General features: G+C 35.4%; 1 protein-coding gene across 1 annotated transcript in view; it reads right to left on the reverse strand.

The window, feature by feature from the left end:
* Syn (synapsin) overlaps positions 1 to 16,042 on the reverse strand; it is a 176,590-nt gene that overhangs the window by 4,936 nt on the left and 155,612 nt on the right. Inside the window, exons 10-11 of the mRNA XM_068386337.1 lie at positions 15,908 to 15,925; positions 10,834 to 10,999 (exon numbers count right to left, since the gene is read on the reverse strand). Coding sequence (XP_068242438.1) covers positions 10,834 to 10,999; positions 15,908 to 15,925 — 184 coding nt within the window. The remainder of the gene's footprint in view (positions 1 to 10,833; positions 11,000 to 15,907; positions 15,926 to 16,042) is intronic.

A 16,042-nucleotide genomic window follows, 5' to 3' on the forward strand; every position in this document is an offset into this window, starting at 1 on the left:
GGAAGTAAAGCGCAAGGTACGTGAGGCAAAGAGGGCAGCTGACCTGAGGTGGGGTCAGGGATTGGGTCATTCATATGAAGAGAATAAGAAGAAGTTTTGGAAAGAAGTGAAGAGAGTAAGGAAGGCTGGCTCAAGAATTGAAGAGACAGTGAAAGATGGAAATGGAAGGTTGTTAAAAGGAGAGGAGGCAAGGAAAAGATGGGCGGAATATTTTGAAAGTTTACTGAATGTTGAGGATAATAGGGAGGCAGATATAATTGCTGTTCCAGGTGTTGAGGTGCCAGTGATGGGAGATGAGAATGAGAGAGAGATTACAATAGATGAAGTGAGGAGAGCACTAGATGAAACGAAAGTAGGAAAAGCATCTGGTATGGATGGTGTGAGAGCTGAGATGTTGAAGGAAGGGGGTGTGACTGTACTTGAATGGTTGGTGAGATTGTTTAATATGAGTTTTGTGTTGTCAATGGTACCAGTAGATTGGGTTTGTGCATGTATTGTACCACTATATAAGGGTAAGGGAGATGTGCATGAGTGTTGTAATTCAAGAGGTATTAGTTTGTTAAGCGTAGTTGGAAAAGTGTATGGTAGAGTAATGATTAATAGGATCAAGGATAAAACAGAGAATGCAATCTTAGAAGTACAGGGTGGTTTTAGAAGAGGTAGGGGTTGTATGAATCCGATTTTTACAGTAAGGCAGATATGCGAGAAATATTTAGCAAAAGGTAAGGAGGTGTATGTTGTGTTTATGGATCTGGAGAAAGCGTATGATAGAGTTGATAGGGAAGCAATGTGGAATGTGATGAGGTTATATGGAGTTGGTGGAAGGTTGTTGCAAGCAGTGAAAAGTTTCTACAAAGGTAGTAAAGCATGTGTTAGGATAGGAAATGAAGTGAGTGATTGGTTTCCGGTGAGAGTGGGGCTGAGACAGGGATGTGGGATGTTGCCGTGGGTGTTTAACTTGTATGTTGATGGAGTGGTGAGAGAGGTGAATGCTCGAGTGCTTGGACGAGGATTAAAATTGGTAGACGAGAATGACCATGAATGGGAGGTAAATCAGTTGTTGTTTGTGTGATACTGTACTGGTTGCAGACACAGAAGAGAAGCTTGGCCGATTAGTGACAGAATTTGGAAGAGTGTGTGAGAGAAGGAAGTTGAGAGTTAATGTGGGTAAGAGTAAGGTTATGAGATGTACGAGAAGGGAAGGTGGTGCAAGGTTGAATGTCATGTTGAATGGAGTTACTTGAGAAGGTGGATTAGTTTAAGTACTTGGGGTCTGTTGTTGCAGCGAATGGTGGAGTGGAAGCAGATGTGCATCAGAGAGTGAATGAAGGTTGCAAAGTGTTGGGGGCAGTTAAGGGAGTAGTAAAAAATAGAGGGTTGGGCATGGATGTAAAGAGAGTTCTATATGAGAAAGTGATTGTACCAACTGTGATGTATGGATCGGAGTTGTGGGGAATGAAAGTGATGGAGAGACAGAAATTGAATGTGGTTGAGATGAAGTGTCTAAGGAGTATGGCTGATGTATCTCGAGTAGATAGGGTTAGGAACGAAGTGGTGAGAGTGAGAACAGGTGTAAGAAATGAGTTAGCAGCTAGAGTGGATATGAATGTGTTGAGGTGGTTTGGCCATGTTGAGAGAATGGAAAATGGCTGTCTGCTAAAGAAGGTGATGAATGCAAGAGTTGATGGGAGAAGTACAAGGGGAAGGCCAAGGTTTGGGTGGATGGATGGAGTGAAGGAAGTTCTGGGTGATAGGAGGATAGATGTGAGAGAGGCAAGAGAGCGTGCTAGAAATAGGAATGAATGACGAGCGATTGTGACGCAGTTCCGGTAGGCCTTGCTGCTTCCTCCGATGCCTTAGATGACTGCGGAGGTAGCAGCAGTAGGGGATTCAGCATTATGAAGCTTCATCTGTGGTGGATAACGGGGGAGGGTGGGCTGTGGCACCCTAACAGTACCAGCTGAACTCGGTTGAGTCCCTTGTTAGGCTGGGAAGAACGTAGAGAGTAGAGGTCCCCTTTTTTGTTTTGTTTCATTTGTTGATGTCGGCTACCCCCCCAAATTGGGGGAAGTGCCTTGGTATATGTATGTATGTAGGTATGTAAAAAAAATGTAGTGAAAGCACTCAAATTTGGTTTAGTTTATTTCACAATAATAATAATGGAATTTTGTAAAATAGAAAAGTCATCACAATTATCACCATTAATGACATTATAATCATTCTTAATTTTGTCGAATTAGGTGTTTTATGCTCTCTTTCTCTCTCTCTCACTCTCTCTCTCTCTCTCTCTCTCTCTCTCTCTCTCTGCCTCACACTGAGGGACCTGGGGGAACCCAAACATACAATAAGATAAGGCTCTCTCTCTCTCTCTCTCTCTCTCTCTGCCTCACACTGAGGGACCTGGGGGAACCCAAACATACAATAAGATAAGGCTCTCTCTCTCTCTCTCTCTCTCTCTCTCTCTCTCTCTCTCTCTCTCTCTCTCTCTCTCTCTCTCTCTCTTGGGTTCTGGTGTCGTCTTAACCTTTCAGTTAAATAATTAATCACCTGAAATCAGCCAGAAGAGGATATGCGAAATCATGTTTATTTAAGCAAAGCTTAAGGAGTACACAAAGTGCGAAGACTTGAGTGCATAGAAGCTCACTTTCAGAATTTGGAACATCAATGTTTTGAGAAAATACACAACATAGAATAAACCACGAGGATGTGTGTACCAAAATAATGAGAAATTAAATATCAAAAGTAATAATAATAATAATAATAATAATAATAATAATAATAATAATGATAATAATAATAATAATGTTAATAACAATATTATTAATAATAATAACACTGATAACAATGAGAGAGAGAGAGAGAGAGAGAGAGAGAGAGAGAGAGAGAGAGAGAGAGAGAGAGAGAGAGAGAGAGAGAGAGAGTGTGTGTAAACTTTGATATTCCCCATTACTTCTCTCAATGACTACAAATTAAAGTAAGTTTTTCTAAGGCCTATTATGTTAAAAAAACCATAACAGAATAATTGAAAAAATTTTCCCATGGGAGAAGAGCACTTTTGTCAGCAGCTTGTTACCAAAATGGAAAAAAAAAATTGTTAAAAATTTCATTTTTTTATTTATGTATGTACTTCATGTAGGTGTTCATATATTTCATGTATTTCCCCTAATTCTAGTTTTAGGCCACTAGCAAGGGAGAAACGGCTTCTCATGTATACCTTCATATAAAACAATTAGCTATACAGCCAAAATATTTTCCGTTATTCTATATGTATTGATCATGAATGTGGCGAAAATTTATAAAAACAAACTGGATATTAAAGGAAAAACTTTACAGTAAAATCATTAAAGAGTACGTTTGATTGGATTATAGTCATGGTAAAGTTTTTTTTGAAATGGGAGGATTAATTGTTAACTGAAATCAAAAGCAAACTTTAATTGATTTGTAAAGCAAATCTTCACAAAAAGAGAAAGGACCACAAGCACTGAAGGTGAATGGCAACAGCATGCTAACAGAATTTTTTACAACAATTAAGACATGTCCCTGCCTACTTATGCTGATATTCAACTTTACATAAAACCTAACGAACAATTCAATGAAAAATATCGCATCTTCATCTTGGAATGCATTTTAATGTACCCATTCCGTGTAAAAGATGTGTAAGAGATGCAAAATCTTCCCTTAGGGGGAACATTTTGATGACTGAACAGCAGATTTTACCCCGAATATGGAAAACTTCAAATAATGGAAAACTTTCCTTCAGTATTAGAAAGTAGGGTCAAGTCTGATATCCAATTAAAAGAACACCTAGAAAAGGGCCAGAAAAATGCAAAATATATCTCATAAACCATCTAAGATGAAGTGATAGGTATAGCAGTTACATTTAAGAAGAGCTGACCAATGGAATAAAACAAAATATCTCATTTATTGCTCATGACGTTACAGATCAGTATGTAAAGAGAAAATATTCTTTTAGTACTTTTGCGATAACTTGCCTTGCACGAGGACCCAATCCACCTTTCATAAATGAGGTCTTCTATGATTTTGTTGATTTGGAACGTGCCACTGTCAAAGAAATAGAAAATGCTAGTGTGGCATCATTGCATCATTGGACAGAAAGAGACCTGACATTAGGTTACTTCGTGGGCTAGCACATGAGATGGCAACAGTAATGTCAGGTGATGCAAATGAGGTACAAGTCTTAATAAGGGAAATTGAACATACTGAATGACATGTACCCAATTTTCTTCTCATCTGCTAAATTGGTCAGTAGTAGCCTCATGCAACAGACAAAAACAATAGGAATGCATTAGATATGATAAATGAGATATATTGTCTGCTTTTAAAATGTTCTTAATGGACCAGGTTGTTTTTAAAAGGTGCTGAAATATCTCAGCGTCTGGTTGGTGTGTGCAAAACCTGAGGGATTCCAAAGCACACATGCCTACAGTCATACATGGAATTCCTTGATTACCAATTTCCATGGCTGTAATCTCACTCTCAAATGCTCACAAAAATCAAGTGGCCAAGGACGGTAGGAAATGGAAAATTAGCAGAAGGACACGACGATTCTATGCCATTATGACCTCGACTGGATAGTTAATCTGTAATCTCACTTTCAAATGCTCACAAAAATCAAGTGGCCAAGGACGGTAGGAAATGGAAAATTAGCAGAAGGACAGGGATACCGTAAGTGATGCACGACGATTCTATGCCTTTAAGACCTCGACTGGACAGTTAATCTGTAATCTCTCTTTCAAATGCTCACAAAAATCAAGTGGCCAAGGACGGTAGGAAATGGAAAATTAACAGAAGGAGAAGGATACCGTAAGTGATGCAAGACGATTCTTTGCCATTATGACCTCAACTGGACGGTTAATCTGTAACTTTCAAAGAAGTTGAGCCAATTATACAGTTGGCTGCAAAGTTGCAAAAGAGGGATCAACATACACTAACAGCTTAATAATATACTGGTGTAGTTGAGAATAAAATGTGACAAGGAATACCAAGAGTGGTATGACTCAATTAAAACCAGCAGAAAAATTTAAAGCTAATGAAATCCTTGATGTGTCAGACAGTTACAGTCAAAATTACAGCCCCAAACAAAAACACTATATTCAACACAGTGTTAAAAGGCCAATATGAGGGGGCACCAGGTTTTAAACTGAACCCCCCCCCCCTCCCCCCTTTATGCCATATCTCCACAAATGACTGGCTTGCATTCTTTCTCAAACTCCGCACCAACTCCGTACCTTCTGTCTGTCTGTCTGTCTTACTCTGTTTTTATATAAGCTGGTGGGTAACGAAAATTACTTTAACTATTGTTCCACGCCCTCACTGAAGTGAAATTCAAGGCGTGTTTTCAGTATAAAGATTTCCTTCCAACCTAATCGTCTCATATAAGCGGCGGCCCTCCCAGATGTTGCTGTTACACACTCAGTGACACATGTGCACACACTTAGTCTTGCGATGGACCGTTCCTTTGCTTCAAGTCCGCTATATGGCCACCTTCATAGCCAAGCTAAGACTTATCTATGTCAACTGGTACATCTCAAGAAGAGAGAGAGAGAGAGAGAGAGAGAGAGAGAGAGAGAGAGAGAGAGAGAGAGAGAGAGAGAGAGAGAGAGAGAGAGAGAGCAATTTATATAGAAATAGAGATTAAAGGAGTGGTTGGAGTGATCTGTGGAGAAGTGGCATGAGTTGGGGAATCAGTTTTAAACCATGTGTCCTCCTCTATCGGCCCTTTCTCGCTGCGTTAAGTATAGTCAATATTATCAAGAATCGTAGTTACCTGTATGCTATCTAATCTCCATGCTGTTAGTTACGGTTTGATCTTGAAAACATTTTTAGGCGTCTTTTGCATTCGCGAAAGAATCAACAAATGAAAATAGTTTCATTAACAGTTCAACATTTTGACAAGATGATCTACCTTCACCAGATTGTTTCAATGGGGGTCAGAGAAAGAGGAAAACTGGAGAAAATTTCTGGACATTTCCTTAAGATATTTTGCCATGATAATGTTAATTTTTACTGAAATATCTAATGCCATTCTTTCTATTGATGCTACACTATCCATATTCAGTAATGATTCTGCCTAGGACAACAACACCTTATCTACGTTCCAGCATGGGTGAGGAAAGACTTGCTGATCTTGTGATAATGAATGTTTATTTCTCTTGACACAATCTGAAGTAGGAGAGAATTAGAGAAAGGTTTCATCAAATGTCCTAAAAAGAGAATGTTTAACAATTCTTGTTATTTTCTCTGTGTTTTTCTAATATCTGTAGTAGACAGCAATAGGATGAGAATTAGCCACTGATTTTATCATGTTAAAAATTGTAACTCCATGTCTGGAACGATTTTTTTTTCCAAACAGATGTATTCTGAAGGACTTGAGAAAAGTAACTTGAATTTCTCTACATGGAGAAATCAATTTCCTAAGAGATGCATTTTATTTAATTCATGAGGGTCTTTATGAAGTGACATTCCTTCCTTGTCACTTCTAAAAGAAATTTTAGGTTTATATAAAAATGTAAGCTTCCATTAAAGAGTAATAAAAAAAACCCTTATTTGATTAATATTTTGATGAGTTTGTTGTCAATTTCGGTAGGAAAACAAAATCACTTTAATTGAATATAGGAAATAACGACAGTTAATGGACTCAAAAAACCTATTTTGTTAAGATAAGAAACATGCTGATATAGATGGACTTCTTCCCTCTGATGGAGACAGACCATTCCTCCTAGAGGGAAACGGGTCAGTGTTTTGAGGCACAGGAGATATTCAAACAATTCCGAATTAATGGAAAGGTTTGCTTAGGAATATGATAAATGGAAAGGAATGGTCTAATTATTATTATTATTATTATTTTTATTATTATTATAATTAGCTAAGCTACAACCCTAGTTGGAAAAGCAAGATTCAATAAGTCCAAGGGCGCCAACAGACAAAATAGCCAAGTAAGGAAAGGAAATTAGGAAAAGATAGAATAGTGTGCCCAATTGTACCCTCAAGCAAGAGAACTCTAATCCAAGACAGTGAAAGTCCATGGTACAGAGGCTATGGCACTACCGAAGACTAGAGAACAATGGTCTGATTTTGGAGCGTCCTTCTCCTAGAAGAGCTGCTTACCTCAGCTAAAGAACCTCTTCTACCCTTTACCAAGTGGAAAGTAGCCACTGAACAAATACAGTGCAGTAGTTAACCCTTTAAGAGAAGATTTTTCTAGCAGTCAAAAATAGTTTTAGAAAAGAAAGAAATTAAAAAAATTTCCTCCTCGTAAGCAGCCGTACAGCATCCACCCCACCAGACCTCATAATACTTCTACAGAAGTTACCAATACCTAATTGCTTCATTGGGTTCCCAAGCGTTCTCATACTTTTCCAAGCTTCAAAAAACTGGTCGATAACCTCCCACGTCTGTTCTGGTTTAGATTAGACCAGACCTGCGCTTTCTGAAAGGCGCTTTTTTCCCGACATTGTTCGTGAGAGATTCATTATGTATGAGAACAATACAATGTACAAAGAGACGGATACTGGCAAGAGAATAACTGATCGTGCAGCATTATACCAGTGTGTTACTAATAACAGGAAGAGTCCCGTATAATATGATCATTGTAAAACGATTAGTCTTTGGTAGAATTCAAAACCCTGAAAGGAAGGTAGATTGAAATTTTTGAGACTTCAAAGGATAACAAACATGATGAAACTTTGGAGAAGAGTTTCATTTTAAGATCTGAACCACTGAAGGGTTGCAAGTTCACGTCGATTATGCTGCTTGGATCTCTTTTAATCACTCTATTGATTAATTTGAGGTTGTGGTGGCCACTGTGGTAACGTCCCTGACTAGTGAACGCCAGACTGGGGTTAGAGTGCCGCTCAGATTCGTTAGTTTCTTTGGTCGCTACACCTTCCACCGTCCTTGTGAGCTAGGATGGGGGGTTTGGGGGAGCCTATAGGTCTATCTGCTGAGTCATTAGCAGCTATTGCCTCGCCCTCCTTGGTCCTAGCTTGGGTGGAAAGGGGGCTTGGGCGCTGATCATATGTATATATGGTCAGTCTCTAGGGCATTATCCTACTCTATACGGCAATGTCACTGTCCCTTGGCCCTGCCATTCATGTGCGACCTTTAAACCTCTAAGTGGCGTTAGGAACAAGCTTTAAAGAAGGGCTGAAAAGAAATTTAGGAAAACAATAATAATAAATGTATGCAAGTCACTGTTGAGTACTATAGTAGGGAAGATACAATAGAAGGATAAACAATACTGTCCATTGAAAATTAAGAACATTTCAATTTGCAACCACATCAACTAAAGGATATATACAATGGGAGTCAGCTTCTGAAGTAAAATCTAGTTTCTTCGGTAAAGTACAGTCCAGCAATTAATGTTACTTGAGAATTTATAGATATCGTGTATATGGTTACTTGAAGGTTTCGTCATATCCTTCTGACGTAAAGCAATGAGGAGCAGTAAACAACTTCATAATACTAAAAAGCAAACGTGGAGTAAATAGTTACAGTTCCTACTTTATTTGCTGTTATTTGAATTCATAAGAATTTGACTTCTCTATTCCGCGGAAAGTCGTTCGTGATCTTGTTAGGTGACTTGCTCTCTACTAATCAAAATCTGTGTAATTACCTCCGCCAACGAAGTTGGAAGGAGATTATGTTTTCGCTCCTGTTTGTGTGTGTGTGTGTGTGTGTTTGTGAACAGCTTCCTGGCCACAATTTTAATCGTAGAGTAATGAAACTTGCAGGGATTAACTGTTATGTAAAAAGCTAGAAATTAAATTTTGGAAAGTGTTATTACCTCCGCCAACGAAGTTGGGAAGAGGTTATGTTTTCGCCCCTGTTTGTCCGTGAATGACTTCCTGGCCACAGTTTTACTCAGTAGTGAAACTTTCAAGTGAGAGAGAACTCTACTCTACTCTAACTGATACAGTATGTAAAACGTGTCACATCTGTTAAGCTAATATTTTAGTGGTTTGATTTAAGATCTAATCAAAGAAATACCGAATTCCAGATATATTTATTCTCTCCTATATTTTGTTGTTGTTTGTATGTAGAAACGGAGAGAAAAAAAGACGGAAGACAGAAAAGAAGGATATCTTTGGTTAGAAGATATTGTCAGGAAGTTACATCATTATCAATCATAGGAATAAGAGATTATCCTGGTATAAGGCCAACTCAATTTAATAACTAAAGCAACATACTGTCTACTTATAAATCTGGAAATTAAATTAAAGTAGAAATCCAGAAGAAACCCATGAAAATGAAAAATAAAATTCTTACTGATAATTAAGTTTCTTTTCAAACCCAAATACCGCTTGCACCAGAATGCTTACGTATAACTGATATAATAAGTAAAAGAAAATATTAGTTTTCTCAAGAGGATGAAAGACGAATTGCAAAATCCATCAAAACCTACTTCCAAAGATTCACTTTGGAAAAAGTTTTCATTCAACATCTGGAAGTTTTCAGGAGGAATTTTCCAGCAAAGATTATTGGAAAAGCTTAACTTATAAACTTACGGCTCAGACTTTTTCCAGGTTCTGCAGACGATAACGAAACTTGTGATTTGCCCGAATTATCAAGCAGGTTATCCCGTTTACGTTATTTACGTTTATACACATTCGAACATACTATACTAACTTTAAAACCATGGCAAGAAAAATTTACCTTTATATAAGTAAAATTGGGGCTAAACCACACTTTACATTACTATTACTAATACTTAACATTTGGCAACTATTCTCTACCATAGTTAGTTAGTTAGCTGTCCTTATTTTTCTTTCATACACATTTCCTACCAAAAAAAAAAAAAAAAAAAAAAAAAAAAAAAAAAAAAAAAGGCATAAGAGGGATTTCAGATAAACATTAACCAACATTGTGAATTCATTTCAGCTACTGATTAAATGCCCTTATGATTGTTAATCTAAAACTTATTTTATTCACATTTCACTTTACTTTGATAAGAGAGAAGGCTAAGGAAGATTTACACATTTCTTTTGTTTTCTATTGAGTGATCTGAATCTAGTAGAAACTCCAACAATTTAGTTTTCGATTTAAATAAAATACATAATTCAAATTAGCATGGTATATCTAAGTAGTTTATGTTTGCTTGTGCGCTCTCTCTCTCTCTCTCTCTCTCTCTCTCTCTCTCTCTCTCTCTCTCTCTCTCTCTCTCTATAATAGCATCAAATGATACTTTTTATAATAAAATCAAACGGAAAGACTTGGACATTCCAGTGTTTATTGGCAGTGCAGACAAAAGTGCTCGTGTGCATTTCTTTCATGGTGTTTAAATTCAACCAGATTAATTAATCTATTTATATGGTGTCTAATCTACCTAAGAAAGTATAGATTTTCAAGTGGATAAAAACAGTACATACATACATATAAATGTGTGTGTACATTAATACACACAAATATATACATATAAATTATATATATATATATATATATATATATATATATATACTGTATATGTATTTGTATATATATATCATATATATCATATATATATTGTATATATATATTTATATATATATATTATATATAATACTGTATATATATATACAGTATATATATATGTATATATATATATATATATATATATATATATATATATATATATATATATGTAGTATGCGTGCGTATGTTCGTGTAATTGTTTATTTAACCATTCACGATTTGCCACTGTCTATAGACATGCCAAGTGGCATTGCATGTGCACAACCTATATTACCGCGAAGGCTTATGCTGTCCAGCTCCTCATACAAAGCGTTACCTTACCTAAAACAAACCCCCAAAGAAACCATTTTATGTCACCATTACCTTGTGAATCTCTGCGCTGCTGACTTGGTGATCCTCCGGGGATGGGGGTCTCACCCATGGCGAGTCTTGAAGTCTCCTCGGTGGGGGAGCCGCCCCTTGAAGACATGGTTCCGCTTAGGGATTGCCTCGATGATCCCCGGGTGAGTTCTGCTGGGCGCGTCACACTCTGTTCGTGCCGTGGAAGAGATTTCGTATTATGAGAATCTGTTTTCTTGGTCAGTTGGAGAAATTCATTGCAATAAATGAAATTTCTTGCTTTATGAGAATCTGTTTTATTGGACCTTTGAAACAATTAATTGTAAGTATTTAAGGAAATTTTAATTTTCTTAACGAAAGATTTAAATTAAATTGTAGGGCCTATATCAGCATATCTGTTCATCACCAGACTAAATTTTAAAATGTGTGTTAAACTTACTTGTTAAGTGCTGCTAATTCATTAAACCATAGCTCTTGTTTACCTCTCATCTGAATTCTTTATGGTTTTGAAAGAATCACTGATTCTAAATTTACATTATAGAAAACTGCGTCTTTTATATAATGCGATTGAGAGACGGTTATGAATTACATGAATATATTCGTTTGCTAATCATTCATTGCAGTTTACAAAACTAGCGTGAAAAATGTGCAAAAGGACAAAGCTAATAAAAAAATAGTTATCATCTGAGTATATGAAAATGCGTCGATCTAAAATTTGGTAGAGTTGACTGTAAATTACTATAATGAATTGTTAATAATATCAATAATTACCTTATATGAATTGCAAGTAAAATATTGTTAAAGGTTAAATAGTTAACATCGTTATTTGATATTTTTGTGACTATCTTCATCATGATCTACATTTCAATTTCAAATGATCTTTTAAAGGAAAAATCGTCTGAAACGTTATTAATTGTATTAAAAGTATTATAACTGAATCGAAAGTAAGAAAAAGGAATATCGTTATACATATTCTATTTAGTCTTAAATCTTCATATTCAAAGTAACTTTTTAAAAGTCACCTTATTGATAAAAAATAGTGAAATATTAAGGGATAAAAAGAATTCGACAGTTGTCAAAGCAAATTTTTTTTTAGAAAAAAAAAGGCGAAGCTTTTTTTTTGCATTATTCTGTGTCTGTCCCAAAAAGTGTATGAATAGCATTTATTCATTAAAGCAGGAGAAGATATATAAAGTGAGAAATAATATATAAATATCAGTGACTGTCATTCCCAGCTGATATTAACTAGGAAATAAGTGGATGGCATATTGCAAGACAAACTAAAAATATTTATAAAAGATATGATTAAATACCACTGAATCTCATTTCCAACTAAGTTAAAAAGATATCCAGTTAAAATTTATCAATTCTTAAAGAAGGAAAGAAAGAAATCTTTTGCTTCGGTGCCATGTGAAAAAAAAAAATAGCATGAACTTTGGTTCGTAATATGACGATTAGCAAAACAGGCATGAGCATTTCCTCGTCATTGCAAAATATGCGAATTAAAATAATGGAAACGAAGCTTTCCATGTTATATGGATGGGATGCTAAATGAAAAGATTCTTATAAAATATAGCATTCCACCTCTAATGAGATCATCCTGAAAAAAATTGTTTGGTTTTTGAGGCAATCTGAGATTCTGTTCAGGTATGTTATACCCGCTCTTTCGACTTCGCTGTTTTTGAGAATTCAAGTGATTACTGTGAAATCAGAATTTATGATGAACAAATAGAATCTTCCATAACGTACTGATAACAATTCTTATATTGGATATTTACATTTGGAAATGTAAATTTATTTGTACAATACATAAGGTTATTTCAAGCAAGCTCTACTATTTTGATTATTCTATTTGTACTGTTCTTCTGTACTTACGTTTATTAATTAACTTCAGGAAAAATTTATACACTTGCCTTCACATGGAAGATATAAATGAAGTTATTTTGCTCCATTTAAAAGGGAATGTGTATGAAGAATCAAATAAATTTTAGGGTTTTGTAAAGGGCTTCCAAACCGAAATTTCCCAGTCAACTTATTGAGAGAGAGAGAGAGAGAGAGAGAGAGAGAGAGAGAGAGAGAGAGAGAGAGAGAGAGAGAGAGAGAGAGAGAGAGAGAGAACTCTAAATAATTATTTTCTCAATAGAAGGCCTCAAGGACTTATAAAATCCCTTACCAAGCTAAGTCTGAACACACAAAGAAAAAGATGAAAAGGCATATCAAAGAGTAGGGCCACCTTAATGCAGGCTCAGCTCAGGAAGTCAAAGTTAGAAGAGGATGGACAGCAAGAAGTTAGAAAGAAAACAGGAACGCAGGTAATGTAGGATATAAAGAAAATATAGCTAGGGGTCGATGGAACTCTGAAAAAGGTTTAATGGTCACTCATGAATAGTAGAGGCAAGGGCAGTGACATTGTCCTATTGAGCAGGACAATACCCAGGTAATAAAGAGCAATGGCGACACTATCCTCTAAGGTGAGATATGAATGAGCCAGAGTCAGGAATTCATTCATATCAAGGAAATTATATCAATTGAGGTTCGTAGAAAATTTTGTTAGCGAGTTAAAAGAGATTTCAGCTGGGAGTAGATCTTACCTCATAGAATAGAAGGTAACCTAGAGGAGAGTTCAATCTAGATAGTTAAATATAGGGCATTAAGTAAAGTGAAAATTGAGTTTTTTCTATTTCGATGACAGTGGAAAATAAAAATGTGAGACTTAATTCTAAAAGGCTCGAGCACAAGACAAGATCTTAGGATGTGGTGAGAAGAATGCGCGTTTTCCAACGAAAGAGACTATAAAATATTAAAAGCTCTTCTGTGGAAAATTGTTAGCCTTGCAAAATTAAGATTAAAAAGGGTATTCTGCTGATCTTTAAAGACTCAATAACTAGGAAGACACGAAAAAAAAAAAAAAAAAAAAAAAAAGGTATAATGGATCAAGTGTACTGCAATCAGCGAAGGAAGAATTCTGTTTTCTTAAATGTACAGTACTCTAATGTTATTCTAATGTAAGTTGTTATTAAGGGAAAGCAAGCGACGGTGATAGGAAAATGGTATTCAGAAGTCGAAAGAACTTGGATAACATGTATGACTACTTTCACCAGTGTTATAACAGTAAGCTTGGCTTATTTCGGAGATGTTCGCATCTATAGCTGATTTGCGGTATACAGTTAGCCTACATCACCGTGTCTGTACAGTGTGTGCTGTATGTGATTTATATATATATATATATATATATATATATATATATATATATATATATATATATATATACATATATATATATGCTTGTGTATTTCTAATTGATGCAGACAATCACATTCTTGAAACTTAAGTTCGATTGATTTTGCTTTACCCAGCCCATTTGAAAAAAAAATTATAATAATTCTCAAAGGGGTAATAATTACTACTACAATCTCCATTAAAAAAAAAATGATGATGATATCCATTACTATGATGATGGGACATAAATAGATTTTGCTAAAACTGGAGATAAGTTTTTCCATTTAAAAATCTACATGGATTTTGGCTCAAGAAATATTCCAGAATGATACGAAGTTATGAATGAAGATCAGAGCATTGGCGTCTATCTAGGTTGATCTATTTCTATGTTATTTCCCATTACAGTATATACATATAAATAACGCCAACGAATTTGCTTCAACCTGAAAAATCAATAAGAGTTTTTTCTAAACCTAAAATATCTGAAATATAAGATCTACATAGTTTTAAAAGCAGTCAATAAGAAGGAAGCATAAACTGCTACTTGAAAGAGGCAAATCTAATGGTTTACAGCTTTTATCTTATTTAAACTGTACAAATCTACAATAAAGGGTCGTCTAGGGAAGATGTGATGTCTATAAATAATAATTCTATGTGCCTATTTACTATTCAGCTGCAATCATTCTACATGAAATAATTATTCAGTTCAAGAATGTGATTAAATAATTTCCAGTGAGATTCATCCAATACTGCTTCTTCTTCTTTGTCTACATCTTTTGTTCACTTGAAAGTCGAAGTTCAACAAGGGTTTGGCATATTCTTTTTTTTTTTTTTTTTGAAGATTAATAGAATAAACTCAAATGAACTATTTTATATTTATATTTGAGATATAATAAATCTATCCAATAGAAAATTACTAGTAAATAAGCCAAAAAAATAAGTCTTCAAAATTTAATATAATTGGTTCTTATGAATATCACTGGAAAAGGCCTTAACGATAAAGATAATCTAAACGGTGTCATGAGGATTGGTATTAATACTGTATAAAGGAAATCAAATAAACCATTCGACACTATCATTATAGAGGAGGGGGTGCCATAGGACAAGGGGAGAGGGGGTTGAAGGGAGGCGTAGATAGGGGTGGGGGATCACGGACATGAAGGAGCCTTGAAAAGTTGTTTGGTTAACATAAACAGGAAGTTACAGTTGTTAGTGTTTGTTGTTTGTTACTGGTCAGATGTTTATGGCATTAGGCGAAATGTATTTCATCAGTAAACACAAACTCGTCCCAGAGTTGGGGGATACTCTTCAAAATGTGATACATGAGGGAATAGGGCTGAAGTGGTACAGAAATTCATTGGTGTCATGTACCCTGCCATTTGCTGTTCCAAGTGTTAATGTCAATCTACCGTACTGTCTTGTGTATGAAAGAAATAATTATGAAATTGATAAGGCTTTTTTTTCATGTCGTATATCCTCTCCAAAACCTACCCCATAATAATAATAATAATAATAATAATAATAATAATAATAATAATAATAATAATAATAATAATAATAATAATAATAATAAATTGTCTACGCAAAGCATTCTACAAAACCAGAAGACTTGTCAGTAACTAAACTTTGATCTCATAACCTAAAGTAACCTAAAATCGTTACTTGCCAACATACACTAATCAAAAAGGAAATATTCCAATTCTGCAACCTTTCTGGGGGATCAAACAAGCACTAACAACCCCGAGAGGGAAACTACGAAAAGGTGATTTTTTTTTTTTTTTTTTAAATACCGCAACAGTCACTTCTTCGTCTAGACTGAGTGTTACAAGTGACTGAATGACTTAAAAAAAAATATGATGGCTGATCTTTATAACGTTACCTGTGGCTCACAGACGTCCTGGGTGACAGAAAGATAGATTTAGATGATTGTTTTTTTTTCTATTGATGGACGACCTTAAATGTCTACGTTCTAGGAAATTATTTCTATCTTAAATAAGTCTATGAATAACTGACG

This window comes from Palaemon carinicauda, chromosome 14 (assembly GCF_036898095.1).
Source record: "Palaemon carinicauda isolate YSFRI2023 chromosome 14, ASM3689809v2, whole genome shotgun sequence".
Classification (NCBI taxonomy): Eukaryota; Metazoa; Arthropoda; class Malacostraca; order Decapoda; family Palaemonidae; genus Palaemon; species Palaemon carinicauda.